Source organism: Pyxicephalus adspersus, chromosome 7, assembly GCF_032062135.1.
Source record: "Pyxicephalus adspersus chromosome 7, UCB_Pads_2.0, whole genome shotgun sequence".
In the NCBI taxonomy this organism is placed as follows: domain Eukaryota; kingdom Metazoa; phylum Chordata; class Amphibia; order Anura; family Pyxicephalidae; genus Pyxicephalus; species Pyxicephalus adspersus.
The window spans coordinates 57561641-57586527 of record NC_092864.1 but is presented as its reverse complement, the minus strand read 5'-3'; the positions used below and the strand labels follow the sequence as shown (position 1 = coordinate 57586527).

General features: G+C 37.9%; 1 protein-coding gene across 1 annotated transcript in view; it reads right to left on the bottom strand.

Moving 5' to 3' along the window:
- POFUT2 (protein O-fucosyltransferase 2) overlaps positions 1-5515 on the bottom strand; it is an 11813-nt gene extending 6298 nt beyond the window's left edge. Inside the window, exons 1-3 of the mRNA XM_072418603.1 lie at positions 5312-5515; positions 2768-3018; positions 287-431 (exon numbers count right to left, since the gene is read on the bottom strand). Coding sequence (XP_072274704.1) covers positions 287-431; positions 2768-3018; positions 5312-5448 — 533 coding nt within the window. The 5' untranslated portion in view covers positions 5449-5515. The remainder of the gene's footprint in view (positions 1-286; positions 432-2767; positions 3019-5311) is intronic.
- Between the last annotated feature and the right edge of the window lie 19372 nt (positions 5516-24887).

Sequence of the window (24887 nt, the reverse complement as noted above, 5' to 3'; positions counted from 1 at the left end):
TTTAATTATTTTTTTTAACACATTTGTCGTATAGGACGCACTAACTTTTCCCCCCCAGTTTTGGGGAAGAAAAAGTGCGTCTTATATGGCAAAAAATACGGTAACTCAAGAATTATGGTATGAGTGACTAATAGGGTGATGCAATAGGGTCTTAGGTTTTAGTGAGACATCAGCTGTCAAATTGAATAGTCAATATTACCTTCAGGTGCAGTTAATATTTATTACGCTGTGACCTTTACTATATTTTAAAGTGGGTGAAGAATGCCATATGTATTAGGCAATGTACCTGTAATAGCCACTCTTATCCTCAGAGTACATAAGTTTATCAATGCAAGGTCTCCGATCCACTTTTTCCTCCCAAGTGCCTTCTTTCCATCCTTCAGCATAGCCTTGCAGAACGTACACCTGGTCAATAAATGGTCCTCCCGATTCTGTAAGTGAAACAAATGCTACAGTTTAGGTGATGTAAAGAAAGGGACAGAGAGTGCCAACATGTAACATGAATAACACGCATTTATAAGCCAGTTTATCTGGATTGAACTTTGATGTTCCCCCAGCATATTTGTGGGTTTGTGTAACGTGAAAATAGTTACAGTAATAGTAGTGCTTCACCCCTGAGACAATAGACATTTCAAGTGCAGGACATTTACGAGCATTACAGGGTTCACTAATAGCTTCCTTCTCCCTCCATTTTTTGCCTATAGCTCTGAAATAAGTATAAGGGCCAGGTATAATTAAAGAATGTAAAAGCAATTTGAGGTGAAAAAAAGATGGTGTAAACTAGGAGGAAACAGAGATAAAAGCAACCCTTTAGTAAATTTTCCTCCACTCTACATGTACTAATCCTTACAGGAGATTTCCTTGAGCTGAAATATGTATCAGAAGAATCATTTTAGGCTTTTAAAAATAAAAAGGCTTTGATAAGCATGGTATAATAAAGAAGTGGAAAGTAGAGAAATTGATATTATTAACCTTCAATGGCCAGTGACAAAGCTATGTGGAAGAAAAATATCTGGAAGAACCCCTAGTTCTGTGAGTATAAAACTTTCCTTTGGTGGTAAGGTAGAAGTATCACTTCAGCTGCAACATTGAAAACACCATGCACCCCTGGGTATCAGGCTCAGGTTAGGATAAAGCACTGCAAGATCCTCCTACTTCATCCAGCCTACAGGGCTAAAATGGCAGAAGAGATAAATAGTGGTGGAGGATTCAGCTTCCATTGACATGAAATTATATGATGATACTGTAATACATATAACAAAGTTGGAAGCACATTATGCTCAATCCACCAAAACTGTACCACATGTGATATCTGACACAGGAATTATAATTTTCAGCCATGTGACTGTTTTTTGAAGCGTTCATTGACTCTCAATTCTGAAAGTCGTAATACCATATAATGATCATTATAGCTTGGTGAATTAAAACCTGCAGATACATTTTCTTTTTTTTTTTTACATTTCTCTGTGCTATGAAGTTTGTCATTACAGGTCCAGGGAATTGCAAACAGTCTTTTGTTTGCATTCAACTTGTGTGATCCAAGCAACATTATAATGTGGACAAACACAAAGCAATCCACATACAAATACAATTAATTTGGAGACATTTTTTACAGATTATATTATCCTCCCCAAAATGAATAATACTTGTAATTTATTAAACTGTCTTGTGAGGAAGAAAGGTTTCCTTTCTGTTTGTTTAATCAATAACTACAACGCAAAAGATGCAATGTAAGCAACGACCATAAGAGGGTGCTTAAGACCAGACTTCACAATCTATGAAAACAATTGAAATCTTGTAAAATTTGGATTGCTATTCAATGAGCTTTGTGGTATTTAAGTATTTGAGAAAAGAACTCCAATATATAGGAGTTTATTTGTAATTTACTGAATGTAAAATTCACCAAACATTTATTGCAGATGAATTAATCACTGTAATTTAAAACATATAAATCAGAAAGATACACCTGCAGTGAATATAACGTCTGATATATAAATACACCCCAAAGTATTCACGAGTGTACAGCCACATAACCAAAAAGCTAATTAAGCCAATTTTTTATTACTGTTACAGTGATACCTCGGCTATGGAGTGACCCTGCTAATGAACTTTTCGGCTAACAAAGATTTTTCTTCCAGTGAGTTTCGGCCTCGGTTAATGAAGATTGACTCCACTATCGCATTTGTGAATGTGCAATAGCAAGCTGCAGCTGTGGTGAGCTGTATTATAGTTTCGTTTGTGATTCCGGAACTTATTATCTTCATTAGCCAAGGTATCACTGTATTTGCCAATAAATGTTCAAATCTGATTCAATTTTTTAAAGCAGCAGATTGTCTTAAATTTTTTTCCTGGAAAGGAAAACTGTGCAGGTCACCAGCATAGTGAATCCCCAGCAAATGATGCCCTGGGTTGTGGGGTGCTGGGTGTTTCTAAACTGGACCAAAGCTGGACAACAGAGTTGAGTGTGTGGGGGACAGCATATGGCAGGTACAAATAGAAAAATAGGAACTAAGGCAAAACAAAATGTACAATGGTATTATCATGGTGCTAACTGTGAAGTATGGTATATTGAACTTCAGCGCAAGACCCCCCACTTTCATACTCATAATTAATGTGCAGGGCATGGTTGCTGTTGTATCTCTTCTGTCATTTTCAGTGACAATCCCAGGCTGAGAAGGTCAAATGCAACTTATTTAAAAGTCTTGAATAAAGATGTTTTATATACTCATTGATTTCTGTGAAATAGTCACGTTTAATTAGGACTTACCAGCTAGGAAATCTTCATATTCGATCACAGGGATATTTTTGTTGAGGCTGTCAAGATCAAAGAATTCAGCCCAGGGAATGCGTACTTGGTGGATGTCAGGACTCTGCCAGTGGTAAAGCCGCCCCCAGGGAGGCAAAACCAAAACCCAGTCTGAGCTTTTTCTTAATGTCTTTATAAGCGAGGCCATACGAATATAGACATCTCTGCGTAGATTAAACCCTTCTGGAGGATTCACATCATATAACAGATACCTAAATAAAAAATACATGGACAATTTTACAATGAAGGGGCAAACATTTCATTCATGGAAGTACAACAGGAACTATTGTATCATACAGAATATAATGAAATAGAGAAGAGTAAACTATCCAAACAAGCCATTATTTTGACACTCCACCTTAACAAAACCTGGGTTTGCAAAATTAAACACTAATGTGCAACAAAAAAGTGCATGTGACACACACACACAAAAAAAAAAGATACGCAGTGGACCTGATTTACTAAAGCTCTCCAGGACTGGAGAAGATCGAGAATAAAAGGGAGCGCAGAGCGTCCCAGGATACCTACATCACGCATCCCGGGAGGCTCTTGGGTGCTCCTTCTGCGCATGCCCAAACATCCTGCGCATGCGCATAAGAAGACCTTTCGTCAAAAGGGAAAAATATTTGTCGATCTCATGCACGCGCAGTAAGATCAGCAAGTTTTTTCCCGAACTTTGTCACACGATCGCGATTGTCAAGTGACGTAGGAAGAAGAACCCGGAAGAAGAAGAGAAGATGGCGCCACCTGGCTCACTGGCCCAAAGACGAATACCTGGACGACGCGGGACCGATGGAAGAGACCTCCGGACCGATCAACTGCTCTGCGGGACTGAAGGTAAGTGCATTTTTTTTGTTTTGGGTGAGGTTTGAGTTTACTTCCTCTTTAAATTCTACTTTAAGCAAAAAGGGTGTGTTGCCAGGCAGAGATTTTATTACAGAAGAGACATACTAGGAATGTATGCTAAGCATGGTTCTACTTTCCTGCTCACAATCTTCTGTACAAAGGACACTGAGATGCACACGTGTCACTCAATTAGTTTACAGTTTTTGCAGGGGTAAAAAGATGTTTATGCATGTGCAGGATAGATGACAATTATGAGAAAAAGATGTTGGTGCCATCCACAGGTGTTGCATCACTGGATTAATATTATTATTATTATTAAAACAGAATTTATATAGCGCCAACATATTACACAGCGCTGTACATTAAATAGGGGTTGCAAATGACAGATGAATATAGAAGATCTTACAATCTAGAAGGTGGAGGAAGTCTCACACATAAGGAGCGTACATATGGAGTGGTGGGAAGTAGTGAGGGTTTTAAGAGACAGAAGAAGATGGGTAGGCGAGTTTCAAAAAATGGGTTTTGAGTTCTCTTTTAAATAAGCAGAAAGTAGGAGCAAGCCGAATAGGATGAGGGAGACCATTCCAGAGAGTTGGGGCAGCTCTAGAAGTCTTGCAGTCACGCATGTGAGTAGGCTATGAGTGAGGAAGTCATTAGCAGGTCATTGGAGGTGCGGATAGAGCGGCTAGGGGGGATTTTTTTTTTTCTAGGTCAGAAAGGTAAATGGGACAGGAACTGTGGAGGGATTTCAAGGCAAAACACAGGAGCTTGAATTTGATTCTAAGGTGAAATGGGAAGCAGAAGAGGAGCAGTGGGAAAGATGGATGAGTCTGGCTGCAGCATTCATAATAGATTGTAGAGGAGAGTTGGGTTAGAGCAGGGGTCGGCAATGTTTTATGGCCACTAGGCTATTTATGGGGCGGCCGGGAGCACACTAGGTCAGACTCGCCCTAATGGCTCCACCCACCACCAGGGAACACCCCCTGAAGTGAAATCCCTCTCCTCCATATACATTGTGGAGGAGAGGGACTTACCTTTGGGCGCTTTCCCAATTTACCGCAGCGGCAGAAGTATCAACGCCGGCCACGGTAAATAGGGGAGCAACTGCAAGGGGGAGGAGGAGGTTGCAGTAGTCCAGAAAAGAGATGAAAGGAGCGTATATATATATATATATAAATATAGATAGAGCATGGATAGGGGAGTATAACTGAAATGTAATATATTTCTTGGTGCGGGGTAGTCCAGCTCCTGCTATGGAAGTCTCATAGAATATATCGCTGGCGTTCTTCTCCCCAGCCTTGGCAGTAGTTGTACTATCTGGTACTAAGAAAACTACTAGAATGTAAGACCTATGACATGATCCACCCATATAACATATGTATATACATCACAACCTATAAAAATCACACTTGAATTGTTTACAAGCTGCAATAGAATGCATTAGTGCACTGCAGCGTCATTCATTCCTAATGGCACCCAAAACCCTTTAGCAGCGATCACAGAAGTGCAAGCACTATATAGCAGAATAAAGGGCCACCCTATGCACGGCCTGTTATTTATAACAGTGAGAACACCCTGACATTATTATGTAAAGTAGAATCCAGTTCTCATGGTGCATGTGAAAGCAATGACTGCCACGTCCCCAGCCCGGCTTCCTACCTCCTCTCTGCTGCAGCTGCACCCAGAGGCAGGGAGGCCGCAGACTGTCCCGGACTGAACTCTCCTCCCTCTGCCCCGACCTCAGATAATAGGACAGCCGTACTCCATACTGCACAGAATAACACAGAAGCCGCCATATCCCGGCCTATAGCTACGGCCCGCACTTCCGCCGTCTAGACCATGGCAATTCGTATCCATGGCGACCTACATGTATTCTCTTCCTCCAGGAGGCTGGGGCCGAGCTGCAACAACATGTGGTTGTCATGGTTACTGTGCTGACTATATCCGGCTCTGTGATGTGCAAGTCCAGCTGTCCCTCACACTCAATGCAATATTATAATAAAGGCACTTACACTAATACCCCACTATGCAAATATCGAAACAGCTAGGAACCCAATTACAACCCTGACATGATAAAATGAGAACATGCAGAGACATATTACAGCAGGGCTTCTTTTTTAGATACATATGAGATCCAAAATTATAAAAAAAAAATCTAAAGGAACACAGTCAGAATTATTAGCAAAACATCAACAAAACTAAATAACGTCTGTAAAACATGTTATAGGCACTTTTTTCCTCTTCTGTGCGGTTCAGCATTTTCCGTACATTTTTTTTTGCATTAATTTCCCCTTTAAAACGCATTCTATTCACCAACACATCCCTGTTCTATCAGTCGCATTAGTTTCATTGTTTTGATGGTTTTAAGAAAGGTGGAAGTATATTAGGCAGGATTATACACGGTAGCTCAGGGGTTAGCACTCTGGCCTTTCAGGACACTATCTGCATGGAGTTTGTAGGTTCTCCTTGTGTTTGCATGGGTTTCCTCCCACATTCCAAAATCATGCTGTTAGGTTAACTGGCTTCCCCAAAAAAATTGCCCTTAGATTATGACTATGGTAGGAGCATTATATTGTGAGCTCCTTTGAGGGACAGCTAGTGCCGTGACTGGGACTCTATACAGAGGTCTATTTATAAGGCATTTACTAAAAAATTCCTATGTGTTTTGATGCCAGTAATTGATTCTCCACCAGGGAATAAAAGTTCCAGTGAATGTCACATTGATTGTTTTATAAACAGACCTCATAGAATCGAATGCAATGTTTATAGGCTATATCTCCATGGTATAGCATGGTTTGGAACAACTTCATTAACAACATACTAAACACCTATGGTTACCGATCTAAATTTTACAGTTTTTACATTTAATATCTTGCTTATCTTCAAAATAGGATAAGCAAGATAATTTACTAATGTTTAGTTATTTCATGCAAAAATATGTTAAATAAATAATATAATGTTTTTATTTTAAAGCAAAGATCTATTTATACCTTAAATGACAGCGAAAATGTTTTCAAAATCTGATTCTTCCATACATATTTTACACAGAGATATCAAATACATGAAGGTTGTTAATTCATTTGTTACAATTCCAGAACCAGCCTGCCAGGAACCTTCCTATTTGGTGACTGGCTTTGTCTGTAATATTTTTCAGATAACAACACTGTATCCTTCTTGCCCCTTGTTATGAATACACCAGAACATGGGCTTTTTATCTGTGTAATCTCATCTTGTTGGGGCCCCCTTATCCTATTACCCTGCAAAATGTGGGGGCCCCTTGTTGTCTTGTTCCCCCCAGATATGTAGAATTTATTACCAGGATGTGACCACGCTCACAATTCTGCTACTCAATCAAAATGTGAATGTCCAGAATTATTTGGCCTTCTGTGCAAGAAACATTAGGAATTTAGTTGGCAACTTTGCAGGAAAATTGATTTTTTGATTAGTTAGAGGATACAAATTACGATAATACTTTATTGAGCTGATGTTTTGCTGAAGCTGGGTAACAATAACATAACAGTAAAAATCACCACCATTAGGTAAACAAGAACCCCAGGGTATGGAGCCATGTGTGAATTAACCTTTTGTCTGTAGGGTTGATTTCTTTGTGGGCTATGAGGTAACATATGAAAAAAAAGTTTTTCTTCAGATATGTAAACCCAGCATAGGCTATCATAAAAAATTACCCTAAAATTTATTTAGTTAATCCAGATACTTCAAGTGTGTGGTTAGTTTGTATGTGTGGTAAATTGCAGAGACCAGGTAAGGAGTCCTGCCCAAAGGACGCCATGCGGTAATCTGGAGCCCCTTACGTATTCAACTACATTGAATACTTAAACGCTGGGGTTTTTTCAAGGACATTAAGGAAATGACATTTTTCCCCAGGTAGTTAACTTTTTTGATATTTTTCAAAAACCTGGAAAAGTAGTGTCATATTGCTGCTCAGAGAACACTGCTTTTATGCAGTTTATTGTGCTTTTTCAGAAACTGTGAAGCACCAGATCAGTAAAAATATCACCCATATGAAACTATAAAGGTAACCTTGATCCTCCAAGGTATTATTATTACACAGTATTTATATAGCACCATCATATTACACAGCACTGTACATAGTCATGTCACTAACTGACCCTCAAAGGAGCTCACAATCTAATGTCCCTACTATAGTCATATGTCATCTAGGTCAATTTTTTAGGGGGAAGCCAATTAACCTAACTGCATGGTTTTGGGAGGAAACCAGAGTACCCGGAGGAAACCCACACAGACACAATGAGAACCTGCAAACTCCATACAGATAGTGTCCTGGCTGGTATTCAAACCTAGGACCTAGCGCTGACAAAGGCCAGAATGCTAACCCCTGAGCCCACATGCTGCCCAATAAGTACATTTTTTTGGCTATAGGGTTATGAGAGACCAAGCTAAGAGTGGTGGTAAAACCATCTCTTAGACCAGAGTTTTTAGGACACTGAACAATGGTTTCAGTGCAAGTTCTTTGACATATGAGTTGTCAGGTATGGTTTTATCACCTGCTTTTTAAGGTTTGCGTCATCTATGCACTGGTTGTACTCATAAATGCACAATTGTTTCTAAAAACAGGACTGAAAATACACAATTGAGTGTTTTCAGTCCAGAATGTTATGTTTGTGTGTATTGTAGAATGCATTCACTCTGTTTTAAAGCCAGCAGTTTTTTGTCATGGAGGCTGTTTAACTCATTTGTTTTGAGGGTCTTTTCCACTAGTCAGACAGGCAACGTAGTAAAATAATATATCCTATTTTAGAATTACACCTTTCAATAACACAATTATATCTTTGTCACTATACAAATATAAAGCACCATATACACTAGAACTACAAGGTAAAATCCCAATGTTTTTGTTATTGAAATATTGCTGTACAAAGTGATATATATATATATACACATTATCACACATACCATATCCACCAGGTGGTTTGCAAACTTTTTACCCTAAAGTACTGCCATTGTGAGTGTTTCATTGCGTGGTTTATAGAGGGATGAAAGTGCTCTGGGACTAGCACCAGCAGCTGAATTTCTAACTAACTAAATAAATTGCTTTGCACCAAAATGTATCTGACTATCTAAAAGTAATGGATCAGTTTTGGAGAAGCTAGACTAATTATCCTTCTACTATAGTAAAACCAATTCTGCCAGTTATCATCAACATATAACAAAATTAAATGTTACCATGAGACTGCTTCCTAGGTTAGCCCTGTAAATGGGCAGAACCAAGTATCAAAATATATAAATTGTGATACCGGCACCTCTAGAAATTTGTGCTGCTAAACAACTGAAGGTGTGATATATATATATATACACATTATCACACATACCATATCCACCAGGTGGTTTGCAAACTTTTTACCCTAAAGTACTGCCATTGTGAGTGTTTCATTGCGTGGTTTATAGAGGGATGAAAGTGCTCTGGGACTAGCACCAGCAGCTGAATTTCTAACTAACTAAATAAATTGCTTTGCACCAAAATGTATCTGACTATCTAAAAGTAATGGATCAGTTTTGGAGAAGCTAGACTAATTATCCTTCTACTATAGTAAAACCAATTCTGCCAGTTATCATCAACATATAACAAAATTAAATGTTACCATGAGACTGCTTCCTAGGTTAGCCCTGTAAATGGGCAGAACCAAGTATCAAAATATATAAATTGTGATACCGGCACCTCTAGAAATTTGTGCTGCTAAACAACTGAAGGTGTGATACCGGCACCTCTAGAAATTTGTGCTGCTAAACAACTGAAGGTGTGATTGGGTACAGGAGATAGTGAGATGTGTCCATGGGCCTTTTTGTAAAATATTTGGTGGTCTGTACAATTTAAAAATAGTTCTGCATACACAAAATCATCTCTCTTTTTTGCTTGATGATTTGTAAAGTTGAAAATGATTCCAGTACATACATCACACCACACACTGCCTCCAACAGCACAATCTACTTTTCAATTTTTGCTTTAAAATTTTTATGACTGTACATCGTACAAAATGGTATCAATTTTTTAGGTGTGTTTTAGTCTGTCAAAACAGGACCTGGGACCCACCAGAGGAAGTAAGACAGGGGGTTCACAAGTTTCCTGGCACATTGGCTTTCTGTAAGGCACTAAAATCTAATATTAAGGGTATTTGACAGGGTAATACTTTCAATTCCTCCAGTGGGCCAGTCCAACCCTGTGTTTAGCATAAGTTTGGCCCTGTTTATACCCACCAGGACAAAACTGGTTACATTACAAGACTAGTGCTGAAAATTATAGATTACACCATGTCTGACAATGTGGTATGTACAGTATTTTGCTATTCATGACAATCTGGCTCATAGATCTATTTTTAATCTTGTTCTGTTCAATGTGGTTTGCTCATCTGAATAACATTTTAGTATGCTCACATGTTCACATGCGGTTGTTTGCATTAGCAGTATATCTCACGTGTTGGTACGGTGCCATACATTCTTATGTCCCACCTCTTCCAGTTAACTGCACTGTTCCGCAGGACAACAAACTATAATGCATTGTATTGCTCTACTAAAAATAGTAAAGGTCCAATTCACTGTGGCAAATAGGCTTTAATCTGTGGGCTCCGCATTGCTTGCTAGAGATCACATACACTGCATTTGGACTTAAACGTTAGTTTTAAGTCTTGTTGCCTTCGCTTTCACAGCTGCCATTTACACACAGAACCATTCATTTCAGATAAACTGATATTTTTAAGCTTACTGTTGATAGTCAATGGGGTTTTTTTCTAACTGCATTTTCCATTTTAAATCACCTAAATACATTCTAGATGAGTTAAAAGAAATACCTGCAAAGTGATAAATCAAGTCTCCTCTTTTGCGCCATTCTGACAGATGACAGGCTTTTCTAATTAAGCTGTATCTGCTTTCTAGAGAAAACAAAACATATAATTTTGAATGCCTTTGTTTTAGCTGATTTATTCTGAAGGTTCAGTTTAAATTGCATTATTTGGTATTTTATTTTACCTACCGTATGCAAGTATGAAACTGCTTCTTTAATTGGAACACTAGGTGGCAGTCTGCAGCAGACTGAATACTGCCAACCATCCCATCAATACATTAGCTTGGGAAATCTGCTGCTACAGGTTGACCAGTACTGCCTAGCCCCAAGCCAGACAAACAAAATTCTTTCCATTTTCCACATTCTAAGCATAACAAGGCCATTTGCACGGACACAAAGGTTATAATAGGGACGGAATAACTTAGAAAACTGTCCTATAGCATATAGCTATGTTTATTTTCTTCTGCTTATACCATTGTCTTTGTAACAATATTTTCATTTTACTATATTTATTACAATACCTACTTATAACTATTGAACATAGTACAGATTCATAGGGAACATTTAGAAAAAAAAGTTTATTTAGTAAAGAAAAACATATCAGTCTATGTGGTAAAGATTTATGTAACAATATGCCTGAGTATTATTCTCTCATACTTAAATATCCCCAACTTAATACTCAGCGCTTTATAAAGTTAATAATTATGTCAACTGTCTCTTGGCGGGGCTCAAAATCTAATACCCTTGCCATAGTTGTTCAAACAGCCTAAGGTTTATTTGGAAAGAATTCAATATACCTACCTGCTTGCTTTTGAAATGGAGTGCTCTGGTCCACATGCAAACTTTGGGTTCTGGTGCTGCAAGGTGAGTGCTAGTCACTGAGTCACCATACAACTCTAGACTCCAACATTAGTAGCCACCACTAACACCAGCAGCACTTTTACCACTGCTTTGCCTGTTTTGTTACCTAGCTACTGTCTTCTAGAATAAATATTTAATGGTGACATTGTACTATTTATTAAATAATTCATTCATATTTTAATTAAACGATTAGCCCGTGCACTGAACAAATCTGCCAATATTTTAGAATAATGATAGATTACTTTACACCTAATAGTATTTCTTGAGTTTTTAGAAATCATAATACTATAGCTATGTTTATGCATGTCAAATCATGGCTTTGTGAATAGGGATGTGGTCTCCCAGCCATTAAAAGCCAAAATATTACTTTGCTTCTGTTGTTTTCTATGACTTTCTGTGTTGAAGAGGCAATGTTTTGAAGTGTATCTTTTCTTTTTCAGAGAGAAAGTAAAAAAAACAATTTACATTACAGCCCCTTGCTGCCTGCAAGCAGGAATGCCAATATGAACAACTGATTAAAGAGTGCTGCCTAAAAGCTTCAAGGAAACTCCTATGATTTTCTTAGGTTTCAATGTCTATGCTCTATTGCCTACAATACAAATCAATAGGGTGATACATGAAGAAGGGAAAACATTGAATCTGGAAAGATTCAATGCAGAAGATTCTGGAAGAGTAGAATAAGTCTGAGTCCCTAGCTTTTTGACAGGCAAATCTTGAACAACTCCAGGTAGTGACATTTGCCACTTTCTTTTTTATTCCTATTAGCCCAACAGGTTAATGGAATAGGCAATCATTGGCAGTATTAGAAAGTGCTATAACTTTGCCAAGGTAGATCTGTCAAACTAAGGTATTAGACCCAGCTACACATATGTGATCGCTGATCTGGTTGTCTGCTCTTTATACATACTTGTATGTTATTTCATTAAATTTAGTTTACTTTTTTAGGACATAGGAAAATAGATGGCCTTGTATCTAATAGGATTACTCAAACATTACTGTCAGCTATCTAATAAAACTATGTTCCAGAGTTACTAGTGCCACCATATACCTCCACACTTGCCCTGTTTTACTACAAAACCTAAATATTATTGCCACCTTATGACTGTAAGACTTCCAAGGCTAGATCACTGATGTTGATCTCATGAAAGACAAGGTTGTCTTAACATTTTAGCATTCCTGATGATTGCCTTTAAATTGTCTGCTACCTGAGCAGTTTTCTTGTAAAGACTTTTGTCTGAAACTAGACATGAGGCCTGGGGAAGTTTATACCCAGTTGATACCCTTTACCCAGTTTGAGTGATGTACAGTCAGATTAGAAATGTGCTCTCAATGGCAGAATTGCCAGAATTACTTTCTTGATTACTCTTCTGCAGTTTACTTTCTCAGCTAACAGCTGACATCATTTCAGAACTGCATTAGGAGGTATTCTGATGATTGATGCATGGAAAAAGTTTTCAAGGGACCACTTACATCTTTTTATAAATACATTTTAGGTGAAAACAAGAAAATATGCAACTGAATGAAAATGAAAAACTGGAATCTATTTTAAACGGGACATAGAGATTACTAAGTATTTCAGTAGCAGAAAAATATTGGGTGCCAGCTCTCTTAAAGTGAACTCAACCCACGCTACTCACCGCTCCCTGCTCCATCTCAGGGTTCCACCATCTACCTTTTTCTCTTCTTTCCCCTTACAATCTTCCTGCATCTTGATGGGTCATACTGGGATGATGCAACTCCAATATGGGATTACCGGGTTTCCCTGTCACCTCTGAACTGTGCATTTGCAGCAGGTCAGTAAAATCTGATGTCTAGGCAGTGATTAGGCAGGTAAGAAGGGTTATTGCAGAATGGACATCACCTGCCTTAGGCCTTAGGACTTTAGTTTCACTTTAAAGCAATGTGAATTTTCTGTCAGGTCATCCCATGCATTGTGGAGGAAATAATTTTCCTTTTCTCTCAGAAGTGGTGGCCGAAGGTTGGCCCTTTGTTTGTGTATGGATTAGGTAAGCAAGGAGGAAAATGCCAAAAGCAGAGCTGGGATCTGGTGGCATAACTAGCATCTGGAGTGACCATACTAATTACCCCCCAGAATACCTTTGGTTATATCAGTTCCCTTCTCACTTTGTTCGCCAGTACCAAACCCTGACAAAGTGGGATCACTAAAACGCAATGAATTTTGATATTATAGGAGTGAGTGAGTGAGTGAGTGAATAAAATTAAATCTGGATTTTATAGGTTTATGTTTATTCTATTGTTGCTTTCTTATTTGCAAACCCAGTCCCTACTTGGATAGTAAGTGGATAGACATGCATGTTACATAGATATTTGGTATTATGATCTGATAATGATCAAAATTATTGGGCAAGGTTTTCTAGCTCTTGATCTTTTTTCACCTTCAAAATGTGATAACTCCACCCTTTAGTGTAATGCTCAATCGATACTTGATGTTTTCAAACATCAAGGTGTTTAAAAACTGAACTCCAGCAGACAGCCTAATATACAGATTATATATTTGAACCTGCTAATAGATTTGTGTTTCTTTTCATCTCTGTCTGAGATTTACACAGCTCTACCACAAAATAAAACCTGGTATAGAAGGGCAAGGTGTCTACAGTTAGGTTACACTTACAGGTCTTACCCCTCCTCCAGCCAATTGGAGTTGAAACATCTGAAAATTAGGAAGGTATATTTGTCACTCAAAATTAACACATAAACATAGCACATTTGGCTTGATCTTTACACTACTTGTTCCTTCCCCAATCTAAGCATTGCTGTACATGGCTGGCAAGAGGCTAATTCAGGTCAATGTTAAGTACTTACACTGCGTGTAATTTAAATATATTTAATTATTATTTATAAAGAAAGAATTTAATTATCTGTATATTTACATCTTACTGGCCCGTGTGTTCAGTTTTATGTGACTTGTTTCATCTATTAGTGCTGATACAATTTAGGTGAAGGAAAAAGTTTAGGTAAAATGTGAAAGTCTTTCTGTATCCTCCTCCTACACCACAGTTCAGTGTTTTGACTTAATTGTATTTTTCTGACACTATATCATTTATATGTATTTAAAAGGAGGAAGAACTAAGAGAGATTAGCATCCATGATTACTTAAAAAATGATTAAATACAGACAGATACTGACAGGTACACACCTTGTGCTTAGGCATGTCCTATAATTACTTGGGTGTTTAACAAACATGTCATGCTAGGATGTGTGCATTTTTCACAAGAACAACCTTTGAGATTACATCATAATCCAGACACTTTTACTTTAACAAAAATAAAATAACCATTCAAACAAGTATACATAAAGGCACAATTCCTATTTCAATTACTTAACATCTATTATCTGAAAGAGAGATAGTTAAGATGGAAATAAACTGAAGCATCCATTAAATTAGTAGTGTGTAATTAGAGGAATGTGCAATTTACCTCTGTTTTAATGGAATCTAAACCTAAAAAGGAAAGAGTTTATGCTCAAAGGGAAGAACAATCTCTTCCGTTTTAAATAGCATTCAGTATTTAATCCCACTGCGGGGATCCCAAATATCTCTTGAGCTACTCCAATTTTTATCCTGGCATTCATCTTTTACATTTGGCTGCCTCACTAGCTTAAATTATATAGTTGCCAATATACTTATTTTCTGGCTCCTAATATTTGCCTACAAAAGTGTATTTTCAGGTTCCCTTGTCCCTCTAATTTAACCCACTTCCTTAAACCTGGTTTACCCACAAACAAGAATGAGAGAGATGCTGTATAACACAGTAACATGTAACAAGAGGCTGTGGTCTGTAATCAACAAAATGTTATTTATTTTATTCATAAAATCTGATTTATTATAAACCTTCACTAAATTTGCTGAAAATGTGTTCAGTAAATAATTAAATGACTCTGGAATGAGGGTATTGTAAGTTTAGATAATTAGGCATGGGTATATATTCTCAAGGTTGCTCTTAAAATCCCATTAAAAATTTCATGAACCTGAACTTGCCTGTGTATCCCACTGAAGTCTAAGTGTGTATGTATGTGTGTCACAGAGCCATTTTTGGCACTGGTTGCTGGACATCGACATTGCCATGAGTTTTTTTTCCTTAAAAACAATATACAGCCGACAGAGGGTACTTCCATGCACCTTTATGGGTAACATGGAAAAGATCTATATAGGCTGGCATTATAGAACAGTGCAGCAACACTGGCACTACAGATTTAGCTGTGGATTTGATTGTTTTCTCTTACAATGACCAATTACATCTCCAAACTATTCTAAAATAGGGGGAAACAAGGACTGTTGAACTACAAACTATTAAAGAAAAAAAGGTATTTACTTTGCAAAATATAATAGATATATCTGGGATTGTGTAAAAGGGAGGATAGAGGAAGGTGATGATGGAAAGTTCATGCAATGCAGAATTTAGGAGAGTGTATATGATAAAGCAGAAACAGTACCTATTTCATGAAGGAGATTTGGCCAAAATATAGTTAATATAGTAAAAGAGTACAGACAGGTGTTTTACTACAAGAATTTTAAATCCCAAAAACTATATACATGTATTTTTATATATTTGGTATATATCGTTTTTTTTTTTTTTCTAAAAGCAGGGACAATGTACAACATAAAATGTTAAGTGTACTTTGTATGTCACATGATATTTGTACTACTGTTTTTTAAATAGTAAACAGATAGAAAAGTTTTCAACCCTAATTCTAAAATTATCAATAGGCAGCACTTTTAAAATCTTTAAATGTCATCAGTTTAGAATTTCCCATGATAATGTTTCTAGAATGATTGCTCACAATCCAACGTGGCAGCATGTCTGGCATGGCACTAACTAACATGTGTAATGCAATAATGGTTTTCATGCGTGTTCATCTGATCTATGCTTGGCTGGGGGCTGATAAAAATGTAGGTGCTTTTGTATTGATTTATTATTATACAGTATTTCTATAGTCTCAACATATTACACAGCACTTTACAAATTCCAAAGTCATATCACTAACTGTCACTCAAAGGGGCTCACAATCTAATGTTCCTAGTTCAGTTATATGTCTTTTATACAATCTAAGGTCAATTTTGGAGGTAGCCAATTAACCTAATTGCATGTTTTTAGAATTTAGGAGAAAACCCACACAAACACAGGAAGAACCTGCAAACTCTATGCAGATAGTGTGAAGGCTCAAACCTGGGACCTAGTGCTGTAAAGGCCAGTGTGCAAACCACTGAGCCAACCATGCTGCCAATGTAAATGAGCTTATATCTTTAAGGAGACATTGGGGCCATAACAGAACCCTAATGACACTTCTACAGCGGTTTGAAGCTGTTAATACAGAGGTTTTAGTCCTGTGGTAGCTTCTGCTGCCCAGCTTGCAATATATAAGCTGTTCCATCCTTCATAAAATGTTTCCTGCCTTCTCAAGAATGGTGCCTTCTATAGGAAACAGCTATCTCTGTACATCCTGAAAGCTAGCATAGACTACAATAATACCCAATGAAATAAGCAGAAGATTTATAAAAAACATAATTATAATTGTTCACCTAGTGGCTCAGGCGTATACTATAGAACACATCAACTACAAGTGTAGGTGATGCCTTTATAATCAGGCCCTGAGGCACCTATATGTTGGTACCAGTGCTTCATGAATATACTATGCCTACCAATGTGATATACCAAAAAGAAGTAAGGACTTAATCAAAAGACATTGCTGGGTCTCATGATACGCACACAACATGATGTTGGTTTAAAACATTGCACTGTTTTAATTGGTATATCTGATAGAGAGTAAGGCCCAAAACACGTTATTTATGACTTTTAAAATACAAACACATGCTTAAAGCAGAATAGGCCATTTTTGAGGTTCATATGAAAAACACTAATGAGTACAAGTAAATTAATATAATTAGAATAATGTCAAATAAATGACAAAATGTGAGCTCCTGGGAAAACTAAAATCGTGACTAAGATGCCATATGACATTAAGACAGAATCACAAGTCTTGTATACTACTGAATAGACCATTCCATGAATATCAAGTGGGAGAGCAGCCCAGACAGGGTGTCAGTTAATATGCAATCTACATAATTAATCACTGTTCCTGCTAGAGGTAGCCTGCGCTGTTGTACAATGGATGAGACAATAAGCAATCGAAGACACAAGCAAGTGAAATTCAAAAAGAATCAAACAGCAGTTTGTTGCAGAACAGAATATATTAACAAGCACATCAATGTTGATGAAAAACAGAGCCATCATTTCACAGAAATGTGTGTAGCTACAAAAAATATATGTGTTGAGGCAATGGAGCAATGACTCAATAACACAAACGGTATCTTCTATCAGTACCTAACATGCTGTAGATTCTTCCTAAATTTGTTCTTTTCCTTAAGGGAACCTACCATCCTAGAATAAAGGGAACTGTGATTGCTGACATGTATTAAAAGGTGCAAGATCCAGGGCTAGCATACTAGTGAATAAATATGTATTTAAAGGATGATTCTTTAATTCTGTATATGGTCTCTATGTTCTAATCTGAAGAAAAATCAGAAAAAGACCGATTTTTAGTGGTCAATTTTGAAGTTTCCATTTAGACGTGGTTAGATCACACTGGCCATGTGGCTGCAGTGCAGTTACCACTTCCCAGGAACCAATATCTTGGTGCAGTTCGCCAACCTTTTCGGACTACTTAATTTACCAGCTCCAGACCGCGAATGCATGGGGAGCGGGGTGTCACTCAAAGAGGAAAAAAATTCCCTAAGAGTGACGCCATGATGTCAGAACCCGACATATTTCCCATCGCAGATCTGAGCCTGCAATGGTCCGCGGCTCTGGTCGGTGTATCCTCCCAGCAGGGTCCTTTCCCTGACCCCACTTTGGGGCGCCCTGGCCAGAGCTGCAGACCACCAACATTTTCTCCATAGAGCAGCTCCATAGAGAATGAATAGGGGTGGCAGTGAGCGGTACCAGTAGTGCTGGCTCACGTCTGCCAATGGTGCAAAAACTGTTTTGTAGGACGCAGCACTATGATGTAAGTGACCAAGTGATTGGCACAATGCCAGCCACCAGGTAACTCGACTCTGAAACAGGTCAGAACCTGGTCTAAACATCAAATGAAAGTACAAATCATATCATGTATACAAAGGATCAGGTGAAATCTGAACAGAATTACAATCCAAAAAAAAAACTAAAAAAAAGGTTGAAGAGGCAGAATATTTCACACTTGTGTGCAGTGTTTTGGGATTTACAGATGACATTGGATGGTCAAGTGCAAAACTGCCAGCAAATCTGCAGACATGTACTAGGCCTAACACAGATTTGACCACACAGGTTATAAAAAGATTTGCACAAGATGAATTCACTGGATTTGCTGGTTTGTTGGACATCAATATTTAACATTTGTATCAAATTACTTATAGCATAGGGTTATTTGATGATGTGTAATAAAAGAAATATGCCCAGACAATGTTGGATGCAGGAAGTGTTGGGCTCCCCTGGTCATGCTTGGTATTCACAGAAGGAGAGCAGAGAATGACATCCTTGAGCACTTGCGCAGTATGTAAGTTGCTATAGAAACAAACTGTGTCACAGCTGAGCAAAGAACAAACGACTGAATGAGTCTATTTGTGTGTCTGACAAATAATATTTGTATGGATCTAGAGGGATTTTATGCTGCTCTGGGGAGCCTGGCTGACTTTTTGCCTTTTCACTGATCTTCCCAGAAAGTTGTGTAGAGTATGCAGCACAACAAAGCAAGTGTTTCCTGCCCATAAGTAGGATAGTACAAATTGTACTGTAAATGAAACTGTGCAAATCGAGACAAAACAAATATGATTGACAAGATGACAAAATTATTTTTTTGTTATTTTGTTATTAGCTTTTGTTAGAAACAGACACAAACAAAATTAAGCAATGATCTGATGAATTTCTATAACAGTAAGATCTGTGCAGACATTTGTAAACCTACATTTACCCATACTTTTATACTGGGCCCACTGAGGTCAGTTTGTTTTTTTAATGTTAGTTACAGATAAGTTATTTTTTTGGTTTATTATTTTTTTATATGCTACAAGCAAAGCACTATTAGAAAATAAAAGCAAATTTGGGGCACATTTAGACCCGCTTTTGGATCAGGCTATCCCGTATGGTTCCCAGGGGTTGGCACCTATCCAGCAACTTGATCATTGGCACCATAGTGCTGGTTCTTAAAGAACTTGAATGTCTGCACATTTCACAGCTGGCGGTAGTGAGCACTATTGATACTGCTCACTGCTGCCTCAATCCATTCTTGGTGTTATCTCTCCCCAGAGGCAGCGGTTCTCTGGCATGAGGAAGCCGTAACTGCACTGCAACCTAATGTTCAGTGTGAACATAGCCTTAGAGCTATATATGTGTATAAGCTGTGGTAAAGTAAATGAACCCCCATCTACATACAAATTCTAACTTGGTTGAGTACAACACAGCATTAATATTTTTGATGCATTGTCAGCACAATTGGTAAATGTTTACTAATATATTAAAAAGGCAGTTTAAGCCACAGATACTAAAAAATGCCTGAAAGCCAATGTCTAGTATATGCCTACCCAGTGGCCCATTGTATTAAAGTCTACCCAATCAAATTCCACCAGGCATTTAAAAGTTTAGAAAAGTTTAAAGTTTAGTAAATGTTTTTCAGGAATATATGATAGAAAACAAGCAATATAAGTGTCTGAATGTGACTTGGCATTAAACTTGTAATCCTACAGTAGAGCTCAAACTTTGTGACGAAGAAGCAGCGCAAGGATGCAGCCAGTTGTGCTACAATATTCATATTCAGTTAAAGTGGAAGTAAACCCAAAACAAAAAAAATCACACTCACCATCAATCCCGCAGATCAGTCTATCTGTCGGGAGGTTTCTTCCATCATTTCCCGCGTCATCCCATTTTTTGTCTTCGGCGCGGCGTAGAGGGAGTGCCAGGCGCAGATATATTCTTCTCTCTTCTTCTGGGTTCTTCTTCCTGGGTCACCTGATCTTGCACTGTGCAAGCGCAAGATCAGGTGACTCCAGGGATATTGTCACTGTCAGCTTACAGCTAAAGAACCATGCAGATGAAAAAGCAAGAAATTGCTATGATTACTGATTGACTATCCTTTCTATACAATTTTTTTTTTTTTTTGTAATCATTTTTATTAAGGTCAAACAGTGAAAACAGTATACATAAATTCAAGTTTTAAACATAACACATTTGTAAGTAACAATATTTGGTAAAAGATCATGTCACCTTCGCAGGTACAAGTATTACATTATTTGGTTACAGTTTCAATCTATGCCATTAAAGATGGGTATAACAACAGTAATCAAGTCATTCCCTATATCCATACTTTTCATTTATAATGCTAGGATTAAGGATGGAGACTCATTCGACAGCAGTTGTGGAGTCATTATCCATGACTCTGCCCAAGTACCAAGCAGTATGACGAAAACATTTATACAATTTTATTTCAGTTGGTGGTTTGAGTGTCGAAATAAAGCTTCCCCATGTTTCAAAGAATATTTGTGTCTTGGTTTCATTGTGCATGGCCACCTCTGTCCACTCCATTTTTAATAACTCTTTAATTTATTAAAAAATTCTTTTTTTTGTAATTTAGTCAGAAAAAGCTTCATAGTGAGAGGGTTAAAATCAAGCCAGCAATGCAAAATTGTTTTCCTAGCCACCACTAATAAAAGTAGTGCTAGTCTCCTAGCTCCCCTTTTAAAAGGCACCCCTGCACTATCAAATGTATCAAAAATCGCCCATTCAGGCATCATGGGTATGTAATTCAATAAGTTATGATAAATATAGTTAACTACCTGACACCAAAAACGCTTGATCTTTGGGCATTCCCAGAAATTGTGGTATAGAGATGCTGCACTAGTAGCACATTTAAAGCTGTTGTTAGAGTCTGTGAGCCCCATGAAATATGCTCTTTTAAGAAAACATAGTTTTTATGAAAATGAATTATTTCTCTATATTGCACCGCTGGTACCGCTTTCCAAGATATCATATACATTTTAAGTAGCTTCACTATACCTAAGTTAGAAAATAAATGTTGCCATTTTGCCATTCCCATATTAGTTTTCTCATAATCCAGCTCTTTTCTCAGAAAGTTATAGAACTTAGAGATTGCTTTAGATGAAGTTGGGGAGGTCAACAGCATTATGTCTAAGGGGTTATGCCAATCTCTGGGCGTCAGTTTTCTGGCCACTCTAGACATACACCCTGGCATGAATAAGCAGAAAGATACTGAAAGAGCCATAAACAGGAATCTCTTTTTCAATTCTGGAAAAGAGTATGCCTTATGGTTTTTGTCGATCTAGCATCTTTCCCACTGAGGTAAGACCCCTTGACGCCCAATTAGACATTAGAGGGGACAAAAAGCTTGGTGTAGGCTGAGATCAACCGTTACCCTCCAATGGCAAGAACAGGGAAGAATGTGTGTTAAGGGCCGCTGTTTTCGAAATTAATTTTTTAATATCATTTATATATACTGTATATCTTGCAGTATACAGGTCAAACTAAACCCCAACATAAATTCTGCTTTTGAATTTAATAGATTTCATTCATCCAAGCTAACATAAATGTGGCTCCCTGTGCTCTATCTTCTATCTCTTTGCCCTAATAACGGCCTCCCCTTCTAACTCCTGAATCTTGGAGATTTGTCATATAGTGGGAATCAGAGTGCTCAGTAACAATTAAACCACCACATAATTCCCTATACATTGCACATATACATTCCCTAATTAGTCCATATTATGTGACCTTACCATTCCCTCCAGTGATGCAGACCGCACACATCCACATCTGCAGCAGCAGAGAGTAAATTCAAGAAGGATATGGAATCCTCTGGGTGACATGTAATGGCAATTTTCTAGTGTGGTTGCCCACCACATGCTGAGATTGCAACATGATTGATAAAACACTGTGTATTTTATTTTAATTAATTACATTGCAATTTACAGAGAACACTGAATCATTCATAACAGCCCTTTCAGTTTGAAGGACTTTAAATGGCAGAACTTTAGTGGGTATTTCAAATGAACCTGTAATTATTTTAATGTATTCTTCCCCAGCAGCAAATACTTGCCCTCTTTTTCCTTCATCTTTGTTAAAGAGGAACTAAACTAAGAAGTGCTTTAAAAAAAAACAAAAAAACACCTTTAATCCCGCAGGACAGTCTGATCCATCCGGGAGTGTCTTGCATTGGGTTCTGGCATCTGTCTTGGAGTCGTCACTGTGCATGCGTGAGATTGGGCATGCACAGAAGGAACACCCAAGAGCCTCCCGGGATGCGTGACGTAGGTACCCCGGGATACTTTGCACTCCCATTCATTAATTAGGGAGCGGTGATGCACCCCTTTTTTTAAAGAAAAAAAAAGGTGTTGCACTTAAAAAAAACAAACAACAGAATTTTTACTTTGCATAAAAGGGTTGTCTACTCTTTTATATACACAAATCAGACGATTGTTGCCCGAGATGAACAGTCGTGCTCATCTTGACCTTAAATCTATAATGTGTATAGCAGTTTCCTGATTTATTGATGATGAACGACCAATGTGGGAAGACCGCTATGCTTTCCTATGGAGGAGAGCACAGTTTAGTGATGCTCACTCATTCCCCACCTCTACAAATAACTCAACAATGCTGTGTGTACATCGGTGTGCATCTGTAACTGGAAGTGACCATAAAAGATAATTTCCGGTGATAGTAATCTTAGATCTATCTGATGTCTGGGGCCTTACAATTAGCACTTTGGAGCAATGTAGAGTCATGTGGTATTTGCTGGAATTGTAACTTACACATGGGCTTCATGCATTACATCATCATGTTACATTGACTCATTGGTTCCTCCATACCCAGTAGTACTGGCATTTTCTTTGGTTCTTAGCATTGGATGGGTAAAGGAAAATACTATATATGCTGGACCTGTATGGAGATATTGTGTATGGCCGCTGATAATTAAAGCAAATGTGGCACTTAGATCTTAGGGCATAGTACAGCTTTGTGTTAAGGTTCTAGCATTTCAAAACTGAATGACAGGAGTGAAGGTTAGTTAAGGTTAAGGTTAGGTTAAATTATGTCCTGGACAGATGAATTCAGCACACTGGGCAGAGTGGCAGGTAAAGTATGTACGACACGGCCAGTTGCAGACGTAGCCAATGATGGGCCCCTGTGCAGAAATGTCTCACTGACAAACTGCTTTAGGGTTACCTGTGGGGGGCCCCTGTTGACGGAGGAGGGTCTGGGGCCCTTGTGTTGTGGCACACTTTGCATTTCTCTATGTTCCCTGTAAAAGGAGCCTGAGACTCAAGAGGTCTTTATAAATTTGTAGAATAATATAGGCACCTTAACACCAATACTATCAGAAAAAAGTTTCTGGCCAGGTCAGATTGATTTGTTCATTGATTTGCATGGATCCAAAATGTTCCAAAAGACTCTAGGATTCTAACTAAAAATTACAACACCTATATTTGTATTTTGGGTACTTCGAGTCAAGGCAGGCCAAGTTTACTTAATTAAAACACATGGTATATGTATGCATTGCTAATCACCCTGCTATTGCACAGTTTTGTGGGTTTAATTGATTTCCTTTATTTATGTAAGCTCTTAGAACTAGTCAGACTATTAATCAATGTAGAATACCAGGCCAGTTACTAAATGATTGAACAAAGCTACTGTAATTCTCCTGAACTGTTGTCCTGAAGTATCAGCTCAATTTATGTGCAATGAACTGCAGGCCTTGGAAACCTTTCTGCTTCAGTGTTTCCATGGTAACCCCGCCTGGTAAATACATTGGCGTCACCTGAGACATGTATGGAATCGGAAGCTTTCATTCTTCATTCTACCCAGCTTTCATTCTTCAGGTTGGCACTGCCAGCCAATGGAGAGCTCTCATTATCTTACAAGCAACAGCTTGTGACGAACATCATTGTAAGATAATGTTTTGAAAGTTTTACACGGTTATTTTAATATTGATAAACAGCGGAAGATTGTTTGTAAATCAGCATTAAAAGTAACATGCCTATGCTTTTCATTCTATTTCCTTTTCCTACATCTCTTCCATGAACTGCAGACCTTTACGAAAACGTTCTATTTTAGAACATTCAAATTGAAAATAAAACATTAACCAGTCCAATAGATTTGCATAGTCACAAATATTTCCCACCCCATGGCATTATTCAGTATGAACTTTCATGTTTGATTATAGGATCTAACTATAAATAATTATATCTCTAGATTTAGGTGCCCTTTTTCTCTTGGATTTTGGCCCATCATCTCAAATTTATTGGCAGATCTATAGTACAACTTTCACAAATTACCTCTAATAAAGATCACAATTCTCCCTCTGGCAAAGCCTTCATGTGCTTTTCCTTCCAAAGGATGACATAATTTTTGTTCAGGCAATATTAACGTTCAGCATCTATTCCTGGACTGAGATGCCAAATCAGCAGTGACACAATTATGTAATTCTTGGTGCTTGTGCAGGTCTTGGCTGTGTTCACAAATGTCTGACACAGATCAGCCTCCTACCTTGTAACAAACTTGC